Consider the following 17,904-nt stretch of genomic DNA (forward strand, 5'->3'; position numbering starts at 1 on the left):
AGCTGCTCAACCACCAGAGAGAGAGAGCAGAGTGACTCCAGCAGCCCTTTTATAGAGGTAGGCCCCGCCTATAGGTGTGGCCAGCCATTTAGACGGCCCAACTACTCTGGGGCTGCAGCAAAGGAAGGAGCTGAGGAGAGAGAGATTAGTGAGGCCTAATCTGTGAAAAGTTGTATTGGTGTTATTATTGCTATTAACAACTGCACAGTAGTGAGGCCTAATTTTCTGTGAAAAGTTGTATTGGTGTTATTATTGCTATTAACAACTGACTGACCAGTTCCATCACTGTGTTTAAACATTTTATAAGGAGGGTCCATGGTTAAAATTAGTAGCTGAATTTTATGACACAAATCTACTGTGGTTGACTATCTAGACAATCCAGCAGTATCACTAATGCAGTCTTCACAGTGTCCTGTTCAAATGCTCTCATTTTTTTGGAGTGAAAACAGCAGCAGCCTGTCTGCCTGTCTGATTAAACTAACTCATCTGAATCACACAGGCCGCCTTTTATTTCACTGAAAACACAGAGATAAATGTTCATAATACTAAGCAGCTGCTCTGGGCATAATATGAGGACCGAGCTAACACAGATTAGCAAGCAGCGTGCAGGAAAATGTTTATGTGTTGCTAGGCAACAGCTGTCGCGTCCAGCAGTTGCGGAACTATTTGTGTCGGCGGAGCACAGTTTGCTGCTGAAGCCTTTTGCTTCATGTACTGTAGGGTGTTTCTCTCCAACATGTTTGCATCCCAACTCGTCACATGTTGCAGCTTTGATGTGGAAATTTGCATCTACATACAGTATAACATGACGCTGTCCTGCCATGTGTCATGTGGATGTGGCAGGTGTTGTCCGGCCAACCACCGCCTTATAATAAAAACCTCAAAAACACTCTCTCCGGCTGTGTTCTCACTTTACCCCAAAAAGCAGCGTTTTATTTACATGCGAGAGGTGGGTCTTGGCTTTTTGATCTTACACCAAAAACACAGTAAAAGCGGTAGTATTTTAGAAGTTCAGAATAATATCTCATCTGTAGACTCACTGAGTGAGTGTGATTGTAAAAGAACATTAGTCATTTTACTGTTTAATCCCAGGCAGCAATGTCTTTACTTATGCTGAGACAATAAATGTTCTTTGCAATATCTATTTAGTGTTATACGTCTTTTAACTTTTTCCACAATTTATTGCTACCGAGTTGCAGAAAGTATGCAAGGCTCCACTCACCTGCAAGAACATAACAGTGCAATAAATGTCATATTTAGGTCCCAGTTTGTTTTGTTGGAGACACTCCTGAAGCCATCTCAGATGCAATATACAAGGTAAATGCCATATGATTAGAATAATAGCCTGGGGCTGTATGCATGTAATGAAAACAATTATGAAATCAAACTGAAAATTTGTAGAAAAAAATGTTGTTTCTTGTCTCTCTTGCCTGGCTCAGGTCTGGCTGTATTTAATCTATTTAAGAAGTACATTTAGTCTGACTTCAGTGTTGGTCGGGTGCCATGCTTCCCGTCTTTCAACTCATCTGTTTATATATCATATTATATTATTAGTTACAAGTTGGGGTCACAAAGGGTTAAATTTAACATCTACACAACTGTTTGATGTCATCAGGTCAACTGTGGATGCATTGCTGTGGTGCTCTGATGCGTCTCCTGTGCTCTGTGTGCACCATCTGGTGGTTCAAATCTGAACTGCTGATATCCATAAAGAAGCGCAGTGCAGCATACAGGTCCACACTCATTTAATTTGTACATGGGCACAAGTTAATACAACAGTGACATTTACATCACACACACATTAAACTGAAGCAAAAAAGCATTAATAATAATAATATTAATAATAATAATAATAATAATAATAATAATAATTAAAATAATAATAATTCACATTAAAGAGAAGCATAATTGGAATTAATTTTCTCTATTCCCATAATACTCCACCCACTGTTTCATCAGCACCACATGAAAATACTGACAGACGTGATGCAAACATGAAGCGTTTCATTTCCACCTTCCAAAGCAACCCTGACCATTTCTACACAGAGCAGCTTCATTCACACTGTGGAACTCTTCTCAGTGCTAAATACTCCAACCTACCTGAGCCACCTGATCCACCTTCACTCTCAACTAAACTCTCAGAGACAAGACACAGACTAAAACACCATGAGGACACATGCAGACCAGAAGACACAGGACAGCAGACAACATAGAAAGTGACAGTTTGAGTGCTCAAGACACATCGACAGGAACATAGATATAAGACAGTTCTGACAACATAACACTGCATTGCCTGCTGCAAATGCACACACACACGCACGCACACACACACACACACACACACACACACACACATTTGGAACACAGAATGATGGCAACAAATGATGAGTAACATCAAATCAAACATTTAGTGCAATTAAATCCAATAAAGCAACATTATGCAACTTTTTGTTAATTGTCTCACTCTCAAATCGTAAAATACCAGCGCTTTGGGTGGGTCATCAGCATCAGCCAAAAATATTGGTATATGACGACCTGGAAATGAGACTCAGCCACTACAAGTTGCATAATTTCACTTTAAGTCAAACCCTGTGCAGACACATTACCAAAAAGACACCATTCACTCTGAGCAGTACTTCATGTCTCACAAATCCTACATTAGGCTGATATCCTGCTAAACTAACAAGAAGCGTTGGCTAAAATAATTCAGGGACTCTGACAGTAAGGTGTGAAGTTGCCTCAAAATATGTCAGGGGTGTTTAAAACTAGTATATAAGTCACAACAGCTAAATTCTACAAGTCTAGCTTTCTTTTTCTCATCAAGTACAGGAGATTCACCTGAAAACATTGACACTGAACACTGAGCGGAGGGCCCTCAGACTGTCAGGCAGAGTTCTCCCTAACAGGAAGAGCAAAGGTTATTTCCACAGTATTTAGTTCTCTCTGCTGCACTCTGTTATACAGGAGTTTGAGGAGTTATCTGCTACTTGCAGACTGCATCAGACCATGTTAGTGTCCATGTTACAGGATCTCTCTTTAACATGCTGAAGAATTTCATTCATCCCCCAGCAGACTCTACTTTGAATACTTCAGGGCCAGCTGCATGGGAAATAAAACACAAAGATGTTTGTTGCAAAAAAAGAAAGAAGCAATAAAAATACATATTCAAATCTGAACTTCATAATGTTGAGTAAGTCTATAATCAATGATTTGTTATAATGTAGAATGGCTGTATATTGTAGTAATAGCTGAATGTTTATTTCACCTTGTGAGCAGTGTCTGCAAACTGCTGGGCTTTGTGCATCAGCTCCACAGTCTTGTCCTCAGCACGAGTCAATCTGTCTCCACGCTCCCCCAGAGCCACATTCATCCTCTGGACTACATTACCCATGGTGCTCCCTGTGACACACCAAAAAAAAAAAAGAAATTCAACTGAGCAGAGTATTGCAGGTAGGATATCTAGAAAACACTGTATAGAACAAGAGCTCCCTGAATCTAACCTGTGTCCTGATATTTCACAGACACATCTGCATTCATCCTCTGAGACCATCAGTGCCCACAGTGAGCATTGTGACCCTGCCATGGTTCCTGCATCACTGCATATGTCTGCATGTAGGAACCATGGAAATGTCTGCTAAAGGTTTTCACACTCTAGTCCAGAGAAAGATCCTTACAGCCAGTCCACAGTGCTGACAGACTGAGACTGAGCACAGGACCTTGCAGTTTTAACCATCACAGACCAGCCAGGTTGCCTGACAGTTACTGACATCATCTTACAGGATCCCAGGGTATCACAGCTGGTTACTGTGAACCAGTTCTGTGTAACTTTAGCTTACAACAAGTGAATTGCTGGTGAAGCTTCAAATACATTTCAGAAGTGTTTGCTATTTACACAAATACAAGAACTGAGACAACACACAGGAGGACTGGATATTGTTGTTATTGTACTCAACTCCCCTGTGGGAGTTAATGCTTATTCTGCTTAAGACTGATTACTACACAGAACACTGAGGTGTTAAGTATACAGAGCTGAGCACTAATTACTGATTAAGAGTAACGAATATTGTTATTGTTCTCAATTTCACTGTGAGAATATGAGTTATGCATATTCTGCTTGTGGTTCTGTTACTGCTGCAGTAAACATGACAAAGAGTTTGTGACATGAGTGGTGAAGTCATGGCATTTAGTCCGCAGAACCACTTCCTGTACATGTTTTCCAAAATAAAACTCTGCTAAAGTTTCCTACACAGTCCAGGCCTATTCTTGAAGTTCACTAACTTTTAGGTTTCAGTCTTGTTTCGGTTTTATGATACAATGGCAGGTGGCAACTTTACACAACGATTGACATCAGTAACAGCAAATGATCGGAAGGGGGGGGGGGGCACACAGGGTGGCCAATCAGATTACAAGGGGAGAAGGGGTCCCCCCGTGCTACCATGGAGGTTCTGCCCCTGCTTTTGCCTACATCTAACCATCTGTTACATATTTGCCTAATCCTAACCATCACAACAGTCTGTGCTATTGTGAAAACATAAGGACTGTGCTGCATCATCCCACCACGTGCATTTGTTGACATCATGGTAAGGGCTGAACAGCTGACACAGAAGGATACATCATATGTAGACACAGACAGAGCGGCACCGTGTGACGTGTTGGGATGAGGACATGTTCGTTCTTCCCATCTACTCTTCCTCCATGCCGTCTACCTGAAGTTCTGCTCCGCCCCTGTCCAGCCTGGCTATTTACCCCTGGTCCCCCCTGCCTGTGCTACTTCAGTCATTTTCTTTGCTGTTACAGTTGCCTGCTTCTCCGTGCTGAAGGAATTCTAACAACCAGCTGCTGTAGGTACAACCCAAACTAAAAAAAAGAAGTTGGGAAGCAGTGTGAAACATAAAAAAACATGATGCAATGATTTACAAATCATTGTTTACCTATATATAATTAATTAAGTACAAAGACAAAATGTTCAAACTGAAAAACTTTTTTTTTTAAAAAAAACACTCCTTCTAAATTTGATACCCACAAGATATTTTTAAAAGTTGGGACAGCAGCATGTTTACCTCAGTATTACATCACCGTTGTTTTTTAACAATACTCAGTAAGTGTTTAAGAACTGAGGACACTGCTTTTGAAAGGGAAGTTTTTTTTTCCATTCTTGCTTGATGCATGGCTTCAGTTGCTTTACAGGCCGGGGTCTCTGTTATCATATTTTGCACCTCAGGTCTGGACTGCAGCAGGTCAGTCTAGTAGCTGCACTCTTTTACTAAGATGCCATACTATTGGAACATGTGCAGAATGTGTCTCATTGTCTTTCTGGAATAAACAAGGACATTCCTGAAAAAGACATTGTCAATGCCAACCTTTTTTTGGTATTGGGGTTGTACTACACTGACTATGAATATCTCATTACACCCTAGTTCAAGAAATGCAAACTATTCCTTTAGGTTATAGCAAGTACTAAGGTAACTAATGAACAGGTGATCATAAGTAATGAGTCAGGTCTTAATAACTCAGTAACCTCTTTAGGGGGGGACAAAGAGTAATCTTCCTGTCATCATCATCAGTAGTAGCACATGTCACAGGTCAGGTGAGGAAGAGCATGAGGTGCTGCTGAAGTGTAAGTTGGTGCTTGCTGCAGCCTGGCATGTGTCCCACTCATTACACTGCGCCTGTCAACGGGTTCAATGGTGCACCGTGCTCCCTGTCAGTCTCAGAACCCCAGGCTTCCTAAAGACCGGCTATTGTATCAACCACCCCGAAATAAACAAAGTCTCCTCTCATCTGACCGCCACATCACAGAGAGGCCTTTATTCTACGGCAAAGAGGTGCAGCACACTGAGGACAATAGTCCAAAAGACTGAAGGCAAAATGACCCAGAGAGACATAAACCCAGGACGCCATGACCTGAGGAGCCCTAGTGGTATACAGTAAAAAGGTAGTTCTGAGAAAATAAAGTGTATTGTCACATAAACTGTGCTGTATAAATAAATATCTACAGATAAAGAAGAACAGTTGAATTGTTGAATCTCAACTGATACGTTGTTTGTGGGCTATCCAAATAAAGTGCTACCAACACTTTTAATGCTGCTGATTAAATTTACCTTTGAACCCCTACTAATGATAATAATGATGCTGATAAATAATAATAATAATAATGATGGAAAAACAGCACATAAACAATTAGGTTTTAGCCTTTCAGGTTTAAACCCCTTAAAAAGAGAAAGGGGGAGATCGAAGGGACAGAGTAGCAGCTATAAATATAATGTAAGAGATTGCAGAAAATCTTAAGACACATCCAAGAAAAGTTTCTGGACTGGATGCTCCAGAAACAAAAGAAACTCCAAAAACTAAAGTGCTAAAATCATATTTTGGTTGTAATGAAGTGTAAAGTGTGGAGTTGCTCCATGGACACAATAAATTGTGACAGATGAACACTGAGAGCAGCACAGCGAATGCTCTGAATTCCCTTTTTAGAAATTTGACATACGGCCATTTTTATTAAGATGTTTGTATTTTAATGTATGAGCTGTTACGGTGGCTGCCGTTGCAGCCACATTTTGTTTTTGCCTTTTTCCCTGTTTTCCCCCTTCTCGTTCTCCCCCTCCTTTTCCCTCACTTGATCTGTGTGTCCTTTGTGCGAGTGTGTGTGTGTGTGTAAACTGGTGGGCGTTACCCTGGTCGGCGGCACAGATGCACCTGCTTCGAACCAGCTCATCACTGGCTGTATATAAGGCTGGACTCTCCACAGTGTCAGATGACTCTCGAGCTAAATTTTGATCACTAGCGTTTTTTGACCTTGTGTTGTTGTCTTGCTTTGTGCTCACCATGGTCTTCTGTTGTTTGCTCAGTTTTCCTGCGTCTCACTGCCTGCAAACCACGCCACAAACCTCCATGCCAATCATCTGCTGCAGGAACCTCCGGTCCTCCTCACCCAGCTTGTCTTCAGCTCCCGAACACCTGCCAGCTTCCCCCCCTCGATCTACTTTCATTTCCTTACTCCAAAAAAATCTTGTCTTTATTCCACCACCAACTTTCTGTTTTTGCCAGAAACAAACCCTAACATGACCCCAACATATCTGAGAGCTCTGGTATGTTTCTCTACAGTTGTTTTTGGTGCCTACATTCTCCCAATATTTAATTTATTCCTTCTATCTATTCCTTGTTGTTAGACAGAGTTGCCTGTGATAGATAGCATTATGTGACAGCCATTCAGTGCGAATCCTTTTGTTTTGGAATACTAACTATTGAGTTGCACATTGTTGGTTTTTGTGTATGCACACATGATATGCCCACGTTTTATTACAGGTGTGCTGTCCTTGTGTGTAGGCACAGTACAACAATTCAATCTTCATGTAAAGTGTTGTATATATTCTGTGTATGTCCTTGAGTATAGGCACACTGCTATTTATCTACACACGCATGACACACACACACACACACACACCTGTGTTGTACATAATTTATGTGTTTGTGCTCCTTAGAGGATGCCTTTTTATATACTATATATATTATGTATTTCCACTTTGATGTATTGTATATTTCTACCTCATTCGAGGTTGAAGGGCCTCAGCTGCTTTGAGTCACGTGATTATTCATGTATATTTAAGATGGTGACTCACAAGTCTGAGGAAGAGCATCCTGGCTCAAAACGTCACTTGTGTTTGCAGAATAAAAATCCTTTAATGGGAGCTTCCTGGTGTGCAGATCTCTTATCTTTTTACATTTGTTCATCTTGGATCCAGCACCCACTATGGGATGTGCATGTCTTACTTTGAACTTCTCTCCACACAATCAGGCTCTCATACATTGTCTGTGGAGCAGCTTCAGACTTTATACTCCACAACATCCCAAGTTCTGAGAGAGCCAGAACCTGGAAATAATGAATTAGAATCCTTAATGTAGTTAGTGTTCCCCTTTAAGAGGATTCATCCTGGTGAGGAGTTACTGTGTAAACCACAGTCCTTATCATCACAATCATAAACTTCACTAGTTTCCTTCATCGACTCAGTATTGCACAAGCTATATCACTTCTTTCAAGTTGGAGGACTTCTGGGAGACAGAGCAAATCACTGCAACAAAGGCTGAGCTATAATAGTTTTCACAGGCTGGGTGGTACTGTCTATAACCAAATCATTTGATATGAACAGTAAATGCATGACTTAAGTGTAAATGGTAAATGGACTATACTTGTATAGCGCTTTTCTAGTCTTATTGACCACTCAAAGCGCTTTAACACTACATGTCACATTCACCCATTCACAAACTGGTGGCCGAGGCTACCGTACAAGGTGCCACCTGCTACTCAGTAATCATTCAAACACACTCACACTCCGATGACGCAGCATCAGGAGCAATTTGGGGTTCAGTATTTTATCTATCATCATGGCCTTACCTCGAGCAGCTGAGCGACTTTGGTTTGCAACCATAAGTTTCTTCATGCGATTCAAGAAGGCTTTGCAGCGGTAGATTACCAGATTCATGGTGCAGGCGTCTAAAAGAATAAAAGCACATACCAACTCATGTCATTCACATATGAACTAAATGGTCTCCAGAGTATCGCAGACCTTAGTAATGAGGAGACTCTACCGCCTGTGAGTTTGGATTGACAGTTGATGAACTCTGTCTGTTTGGGAGGAACGTAGCTCTTGCGTCGGGCCTGCATGGTTCTGGATGCAGAGCCTGGTGATGAGTCGCTGGAACCAGGTTGGACCTGAGCATGCTGTCTTGCTCTCCCCTGGTGGCCCACCTTTCCCAGACTCCCTGCTTTCCCTTCCCAGTAGGTCTGGCAGGCATGGTACAGGATCTGGACAAAGATACACTTGTCTGCTGATGAGCTGGCGACCCACTGGTCCACAGCATTGTCGAAGACCAGGTCGAACTCTGGGCTGTCCTAGAGGAGCGGGATACAGGCAGGAGAACTGAGCTGGCAAGCTATTCAACATATACAACTTATGATAAGAGGTGTGTTGATGGAGCACAACAGAGAACATGTCTGATTGCTGCTGACCTTATTGGGGTTGATGCCGTTGACCTGTCGCAGCTGCTCCACTGTCCACTGGGACCTCCTGGTGAAGGAGGAGGCACCACCGAACCGCTTCACCTTTGTGATGAGGAGCTGATGTGGCCTTGTGTTGGTCACTGGGTAAAAAGATCGTTAGTATCAGAAATGTGTTCGATCCCATCAGGAGGAGGTTGGTGTGGTGGAGAAAGATGTAGTGGTGCAGTAATGAGGCTGTGTGTGTGTGTGTGTGTGTGTGTGTGTGTGTGTGTGTGTGTGTGTGTGTGTGTGTGTGCATGAGTGCAACTTGACCAGAGAATTTTTAAACTGAACTAACAGCTGTGGCTCAGAGGTGAGTGGTCGTCCTCTAATTGGAAAGTCAACAGTTTGATCCCTGGCTCCTCATGTCCTCGTGTCGAAGTATCCTTGAGCAAGATACTGAACCCCAATTTGCTCCCGATGCTGCGTCATCGGAGTGTGCACGTGTATGAATGATTAAATACCTATTAGGAGGCACCTTGTACGCTAGCCTCTGCCACTACTGTGTGAATGTGTGTGTGACTGGGTAAATGCGACATGTCCTGTGGAAGCGTTTTGAGTATCGAAAAGACTACAAAAGCGCTATACAAGTACAGCCTACTATACTGTATGATCACACGCAGCTTTTAGCAGTGGAGCTAACCACTAACCCTGATCTGTGAGATCCTGACACTAAATATATGGAAAATCTCTTCCATCAAGTGTGAAAGAAGTTTGGTTTGAGGCAAAGTGAGGGCTCATCACAACAAAACACTCCTACCTATGGTTAATAGACTGCACTTGTATAGCGCTTTTCTAGTCTTCTGACCCCTCAAAGCACTTTCACACCACGTCTCATTCACCCATGCAGACACACACACACACACACACACACACACACACTGGCGGCTGAGGCTACCAGCCAGCCGCTTCTCAGTAACCACTCACGCACTCACACTCCAAAAGGTGTAACAAGGTAGTAAAGGCAAAGATAATATCAATGACCACAAATTTACCATAAATCAATGCGAGTTTGTACCAACATCACCAAACTGTGGATATTTTCAAATATGCCATTGAAGCCATGTCCCAAAAATGTTTCTGCAGTGGACTAATTTTTTGTTTTTTAATGTTACTTAGTATTTTATTCAATATTGTAGGTGTTACTACGACATGTGTTTTTGGATTTTGATGGATAAGATGGTTGTCAGTGTAATAACAGAAGTATATTTAGTGTAGCTCCTTATATTCTGTGGCCTCTGACAGCTCTGCTGCTGCCTCTCTGCCAGCCCTGTCCTCTTCCAAACAATGGCTGCTGTGATGCTGTTCAACAATGCATCTGTTCGGAGCCACAACAAATCGTGTTTAGGCTTAGTTTGCAGAAGTAATGCTGGAAAAACTGGTCAATGCGAGTGCAGATTAGAATCCACGGACTGGCTGTTTAATGTGAAACAGGTCAGGAGTGTGAGCTGCATTTTCTGCCATCTGCTGCTAACTAACCCCATGATCCGAGCTTGAAAGGTAAAATGGCTCAATGTAATGCTCAGTGAGTACAACCAGAGGCCCTCTGTGGCACATCATACCCTCTGTGTCCTGCTGTGCCATGTCTGTATGTCTTCTCTTATTATAAAAAGTAAAGACAAAATGCCTACAGGTCATAGTTATTTTGAAAAGAAATGTCTATACAAGTGTTTGCTGATCTAGCGTAGGGCAACAGTATTGGTCAGTGTCTTCAAAAACAAACAAATTATTATTTACATGATCGTCCCTGAATCTATGACACACCAAGATAATGTGGTTGGGGGCCCATTTACTCTTTCATGTATACTCGTCAGCCAGACCTGAACTGGCCCAGGCATTCTGCACATGCTCCATAGTCCCTGCACCAGGTGCTGAACTGCATAACTTCGTAGAAGGAAAGCCGGGAAAAACAAAAGAAGGGGGGAAAAAAATAAAAAAGACAAATGTTTAAAGTACGGTGTAAAGTACATTTTTGAAATACTTAAATACTTAATGCTTCTCATTGTTTTAAAATTTCGTCTAAAAACGAAGGTGACCAGGGTTAGGGTTAGGTGGCAGCTCCAAAACTGGAACAATTTAGCACTTCATATGAGATCAGCCCAGACTCTGGAGAATTTTAAGTCATTGCTCAAACTTGTTCTCGTTGGCCTTTGACTTATTTTGAGCCGTTCATCCCTCATATTTGTATTTGATCAATTGTATTGGTATGTTTCTTTTTACTCGTCCATTTTATACTGCATTTTATGTATTTTTATTGGCTATTTATTTTGTCTAGTATTTTTGTACAGCACTTTGGTCAACCTTGCTTGTTTTTAAATGTGCTATATAAATAAATTTGACCTTGACCTTGACCTGAGTACCAAATGTACAGTGCTGAAAAGTTATCCATGTTTTCACTGTTTCATATGCAACCTGCTGGCTGTTTGCTAACTTGTTTGGTATGTGACGTAACAGGTCAACAGGAAAAAGGTCCAGTAGCAACCAGCTGAAAGGGGACATATTTCCACCTGCCATGTTGGAGTGAGACAATACTTCCATCAATAAATTGAGACTGTGCATGCTGAGCTAATTTTCACTAAAGAAAGAAAATTTAAAAGTCAGATGAACCTGAGACACAGATGAATGTGGCATAGTCTCCTTTGGCTCCAGTAGGCAGGAAGGACATCCTCTTCCTCTTCCTTCTCCGCACCTCCACTGCCACCAACATCCGCTCATCCCGAGGGATGAACACCTCTTTGTTGATAGCAGACTGAATGTTCATTGTGGTCCTCAGACCTGCAAGTGATGGATGGACACGACTCTACTGGGTAGGACACAGGACAGACTGTGCAGATGGACAAAAAGACTACAGGAGCCTCAGCATCAAAAATTGGATCACATGTTTCCTGCCAACTAGTGTCTGACATGAAAACAAGTGATGAGAGAAAGCAGCAGAGCTGACCTCACAATGCCAGCCCTCACAGTACCACACAGGAGACACACAGTGCTCACTCAGGAGCAAACCGTCACTGCACTGTAAGCCAGATCAGAAAAAAAGCTCTGATTATTCTTACATCTGCTACACTGACTTTGAGTTTGATTCTCAACTTTACTAAACAAATATTTTCTGCTAGTATCTTCATGCGTTTGAGACCTCAGCAAAGTAAAACATATGAGATCAATAAAAAGTAGGGCTGTCAATCAATTAAAATATTTAACTGCGATTAATTGCATGATTGTTCAAAGTTGACTCATAATTAATCGCAAATTAATCGTGCATTTATTATCTGTTCTAAGTGTACCTTAAAATTGTTATTTTTCAGGTTTTTAGTACTCTTATCAATGTGGGAGTGGACAAATATGCTTGCTTTATGCAAATGTATGTATATTATTATTGGAGCAATCCAAAACAATGACAATTACTCCCCAGGATATTCTCCAGAATAACCTCAAAGGTACTGCATGCTCAAAAAATATGCTGAGAGAGAAACGTCTGCATATTTCTGTAGAGAAACTGCTTTATTATTATTATTTATTAATGTGTTTACTTTGACAGCTCTAATAAAAACACTTCAAACATTGCATTAACTGTATTCTCCATGACTATTTATTTTTTAAGTCATTTCTCAAGCATAATCTACAGGTATTGTCTGCCTGCAGCTTCTGTCTCTGGAGGCAGGGTTTCCATTACAGATTTGCACAAAACTAAAGTGATATTTTCAAAATGTTGATAAAACACAATAATGAGATGACTGTGTTTCCACTGAGATGTTCTGCGACTTCTCCTCTGGTAATAACATCCCAGTAACCATGGCGATGGACGTTCAAAACATTAGCAGCTTAATTTCTATTTCAGCCACCATACTTGCAGTCATTATTTCCAATCCAAGGTCACATAGGCACGTTATGGAGCGATAATGGAAAGGCAAGCTCCTCATACGAGGGAGCGGCCACATATGAGGGATTTCTGGAGGTGATAGTCTACGATTTTATAAAGGAATTGTGGACTCAAAACTACTTCTGCATACTACTACTCCTGCTGACAAGCACATAGCCATAGCATCATCTGATCTAGAAAAGCCAAAAAAGGGTTTCCATTGCAGTTTTGCAAAACATGGCTTTTTAAAATCTCATGTAATACCACCTAATGTGAGTGTAAAAACTTTTTTTTGCGATAAAATGGGTGTTTTTTTTTTAGTTGATGTGGTTCCATTAGGTGTATTTTATATTTGAAATTTCAATTTGCACCTTCTGAGGGTTAATGGAAACCTGCCTGGTCAACTCAATATCTCTGTCATCCTGGGATGCTCCTTTTACTGTGTTCTGTCATTTCAAATATATATATTTTTTAAATCAATTAATCTGAAAATATAACCAATAGATGAATCAAACATCAGCATTTGTTCAGCATTAATAAAATTTAAATGAAGAATTATCTCTGAGAAAGCATTCTGCTATTTCCAGTGTGTATGCTGGGACTTCAGAGGCTGCTGGAAATGTTTTGGTGTGTCAGGAATCAGTGGAAGGAGTTAAGGGTCAATCAGATGTTTGTGTCAGTAGAAGCAGCATGACCATCCTTATAAAACTGTTCTAAAAATCTTCTGTTTCTCCTAAAGCTCCAGTCTGCTTCAGCTGATCATTATTGGATTTTTATTTTCCATAACACTTGCAGCTGCTGCTGTTAGGTGGAGCTTAATGAGAGAGGAATGTTTTACAGGCTATTAGAAGCAGTAAAATCCATGTGAAAAAGCTGTGAGCATAGTTTCTCCTACCTGTCCGTGTCCGTGTCCTCCGACTCCTGCAGTGGCCTCGCTACGTTCAATCAGCGGCCTGTTCACTTGGCAAGATATTTCCCAAGAGAGCGTGTTGGTCGCCGCGCGCACTGAACGGCGCGCCTTGCTGAGAAGGCGCACACAGACGGCAGTCCATCCCATTTCAAGACACGGGCACGCACGTGGTTACAGGCTGGAGGCCAAATAACACTCCCCGGTGTTGTGCCGAGTCGCGCATGAGGCTCGCGGGGGCGCGCAGCGAAAAGCAAAAACTCCCATCATTGTAATTGTTTGGATCTGCAGCACACAGCACCCTGTGTGAGTCTGAACCTGTGTTTTTCTCTTTTCCTCTGTGCCAAAAACACCAGCCCACTCACACACTCACTCTACAACAGCTCTCTCACAATCACTGTGGCTCTCAAACTGGGGTAAGGGGACCCCTGAAAGGCCCTGAAAGGACTTCCAAGGTGTCCCACAGAAAAAAGAGGGGAATAGTTCATTTTAATTACTTAATTTACCAGCCAGTGTGAGTGAGTTAAATATTGTGATCAGGTTTCACTTGATCTACAGTTCTGTCCTCAGCTGGAGAACTCAAATCCAACAGCCAAATCTGTTCAGATGGAGCTCCCTGATGCAAAATCTTATCAAATGGTGGCCCATGATCTCATGTATATGAATTCAGCTATTCTCATCCATCCATCCATACATCCATTTTCTTGTCTGGGCTGGGTTGCAGGGTTACGCTTGTATCCACACTCTCATTCTATCGGCCACAACCCAAAAGCCTCTTCTCCATGACAGTCCAGCACAATTCCCACATCACTGTGGATGCTACACCAAACCACCTCTCCATTTTACACTCTGTTCTACCCTCAACTCCTGAACAAGACCCCAAGATACTTAAACTCCTTTACTTGGTGTAGCAGCTCCCTCCAACCCCAGAGGGAGCTGTCCACTGTTTTCCGGCAGAGAACCATGGCTTCAGACTTGGAGGTGCTGACTCTCATCCAGACCGCTTTTTCCTCCTTGATAGTGCTTTTTGCAGATATTGCATTGGCTTCATCATATATATATATTCTTGGAAAATAAAATACAACATAAACTGTGTTTAATATAATGGTGTCAGGCACACAGGACAGAACAGGTCTGCAGTGAGACAGGCTGGTAGGCAGCTATGCTAAGCTAGTTTATTGTAAGATGGTTTACTAGCATCATGACCAGACCACAAATAGAAGAACATCTGATAATCTACAGTTCTGGCATTTGCAGCCACTTTGGTTCTGCTGTGAATCATGAGGCTGATGACGAGGGAGTGGTGGATGAAAAACAGAACAACACAGAACACATCTGTATAACAATATTCAATACTCGTGATAGTGCAGCCAAGTGGCCACATGAAATAACTTTTTTTTTTATATATATAATTTTATCAACTTCACAATTAAGCAGATCCAGTTGAAATTCTGTTTGTATGATCTTAAGACCTTCCTGATTGAAAGTTATCAATGGTCTTTGCAAAACTTTTACAGTTTTCTCGTTATGTGGCGTACAATTTTGATGTTTCACAAAGAAATAGGACATTGTGGTAACTTTGGTGAACGTTGTCAGATCTTCCTTGGGGTCCTGCCCTGAACGCATCTGTATGACAACATTCACTAGTTGTAATAGTGCCACCTACTGGCAACAGGAAGTAAGCCTTGAGGGACAATTTTCATTGGATTTGCATGATATCATATTCATTTTGGTCAAGAAATGATGTACACAAAGATTACATGGAATTTGTCTCTCCTCTGCTGCTACCTAGTGGCCGTTAGAAGTACTATACCATGTGAAAATAACTCATTCGATTGTCCAAACTCTTTGCGTATTGTTTGTTATCCAACTTTCAAAAACATAAAAAAGCGCTGTAGCTGGAGTCCCACCACTACCACAACATATGTGGAGGTGCAAGGGCCCTTTCATCGCTAATTAATTATTATTATTCTACATAAGCACATCTGTTTTAGGCTCATGCCTGTTTTTTTCTCTCCTTATGATTTTTGTTTTTCATCTATAAGCATATTTGTGTTAGGTTTCTGCCCTCAGAGTTTTTTTTCCCTTTATTATTTACTTATTTATTTGTCTATCTACTTTTGTTACTTATTTTTGATATTTTACACTTTATCATATTATTATTTTGTTTAAGCATATTTATGTTAGGTTGATGCCTTTAGAATGTATTTATTTATTTACTTATTTATTTATTCATTGTTTTTCTTATTACATTTAAAAAATATTTTCATTATTATTATTATTATTATTATTATTATTATTATTATTATTTTTTTTTTTTTTTTAATCTATTTATTTTTATTACTTATTTTTGTTATATTGTAATAACATTCACTTTATTACAAACCCCAATTCCAATGAAGTTGGGACATTGTGTAAAATGTATAAAAACAGAATACAATGACTTGCAAATCCTTTTCAACCTATATTCGACTGAATACACTACAAAGACAAGATTTTTAATGTTCTAACTGATAAACTTTATTGTTTTTTGCAAATATTCACTCATTTTGAATTTGATGCCTGCAACACGTTCCAAAGAAGCTGGGACAGGGGCAACAAAAGACTGGAAAAGCTGAGGTTTATTGGAAACAGGTGAGTGTCATGAATGGGAATAAAAGGAGCATCCCCGAAAGGCTCAGTCATTCACAAGCAAGGATGGGGTGAGGTTCACCACTTTGTGAACAACTGCATGAGCAAATTTCCAAGTTTAAGAACAACGTTTCTCAACGTACAATTGCAAGGAATTTAGGGATTTCATTATCTACAGTCCATAATATCATCAAAAGATTCAAAGAATCTGGTGAAATCTCTGCACATAAGCGGCAAGGCTGAAAACAATTGTCAGTTAACACAATTTGTCGCAACATCTACAAGTTCAAGTTTAGACTCTACCTTGCAAAGTGAAAGCCATATATCAACAATACCCCGAAACGCTGCCGGCTTAACAATCACAAGAACTGCTCCAGCCTACCTGGAATCCCTGATCCAGGTCTACTCTCCTTCTCGCCCACTACGCTCTGCATGCGAAAGACGCCTGGTGCTTCCAGCCCAGCACGGCTCTAAATCTCTAGCCAGACTCTTCTCTTCTGTTGTTCCCAAATGGTGGAACAAACTTCCAAACTCTGTGCGTTCTGCTGAGTCCCTTTCTACTTTTAAGAGACAATTGAAAACTCATTTGTTCCGAGAACACCTAGGCACTTAACCTGACTCTTCTCCTCTTTGCCCTTTGGGGTAGATTAAGTCAGAAGGTCCAAAATCCAGCACTTAATGGTTATCTAGCACTGACAAAAGTTGTGTGATGTTGTATGTTGATTGTCATCGTAAGTAGTGATACTGAGATTGTTGAATCTCAGATGCTGAGATCGCTACTCGTTATTACTTTGGTTTCCAAAAAAAACTTCTTCTGCCACTAGACGGCAATACCTGTGACCAATCACACCTGAAGCACTTTTTGCACTTACTAAGGGTTTTTTCCTTAAGTCTAAATTCTTGCTTGTGTTGTACGTCGTTTTGGATAAAAGCGTCTGCTAAATGAAATTGTAGAAATTGTAGAAATAAACATCATGTCCTCCAGGCCAAAGAGGAAAAGGACCATCCAGACTGTTCAAAAAGAAGTTCAAAAGCCAGCATCTGTGATGGTATGGAGCTGTGTTAGTGCCCATGGCATGGGTAACTTGCACATCTGTGAAGGCACCATCAATGCTGAAAGGTACATACAGGTTTTGGAGCAACATACGCTGCCATCTAAGCAACGTCTTTTTCAGGGACGTCCCTGCTTATTTCAGCAAGACAATGCCAAGCCACATTCTGCTCATGTTACAACAGTGTTGCTTTGTAGTAAAAGAGTGCGGGTACAAGACTCGCTCGCCCCCGGATTGTTGAGCAACTGAAGTCGTACATCAAGCAAGAATGGGAAAGAATTAGACCTACAAAGCTTCAACAATTAGTGCCCTCAGTTCCCAAACACTTATTGAGCGTTGTTAAAAGGAAAGGCGATGTAACACAGTGGTAAACATGCCCCTGTCCCAGCTTTTTTGGAATGTGTTGCAGGCATCAAATTCA

The 17,904-nt window shown here is 41.1% G+C and overlaps 1 protein-coding gene across 1 annotated transcript; it reads right to left on the reverse strand.

Moving 5' to 3' along the window:
• Positions 1–1,937: 1,937 nt before the first annotated feature.
• stxbp6l (syntaxin binding protein 6 (amisyn), like) lies at positions 1,938–13,898 on the reverse strand. The gene is made up of 7 exons (XM_042503723.1): positions 13,789–13,898; positions 11,645–11,812; positions 9,008–9,138; positions 8,587–8,890; positions 8,393–8,491; positions 3,266–3,399; positions 1,938–3,099 (listed from the first exon to the last, which is right to left on the reverse strand). The coding sequence occupies exons 2-7, from the start codon at positions 11,796–11,798 to the stop codon at positions 3,076–3,078; spliced, it is 846 nt and encodes a 281-aa protein (XP_042359657.1). The 5' UTR covers positions 11,799–11,812; positions 13,789–13,898; the 3' UTR covers positions 1,938–3,075.
• Between the last annotated feature and the right edge of the window lie 4,006 nt (positions 13,899–17,904).

This window comes from Plectropomus leopardus, chromosome 16 (genome assembly GCF_008729295.1).
Source record: "Plectropomus leopardus isolate mb chromosome 16, YSFRI_Pleo_2.0, whole genome shotgun sequence".
NCBI classification, from domain to species: Eukaryota; Metazoa; Chordata; class Actinopteri; order Perciformes; family Serranidae; genus Plectropomus; species Plectropomus leopardus.

Bases quoted from the DNA above. Each gene is read 5' to 3' on its own strand.
- stxbp6l (XM_042503723.1), bottom strand. From the start codon at position 11,798: ATGAACATTCAGTCTGCTATCAACAAAGAGGTGTTCATCCCTCGGGAT. The intron at 8,492-8,586 runs GTAGAGTCTCCT...TTATTCTTTTAG, and splicing joins TCAATCCAAACTCACAGGCG to ACGCCTGCACCATGAATCTG. The intron at 3,100-3,265 runs GTGAAATAAACA...TTTCCCATGCAG, and splicing joins TTGCAGACACTGCTCACAAG to CTGGCCCTGAAGTATTCAAA.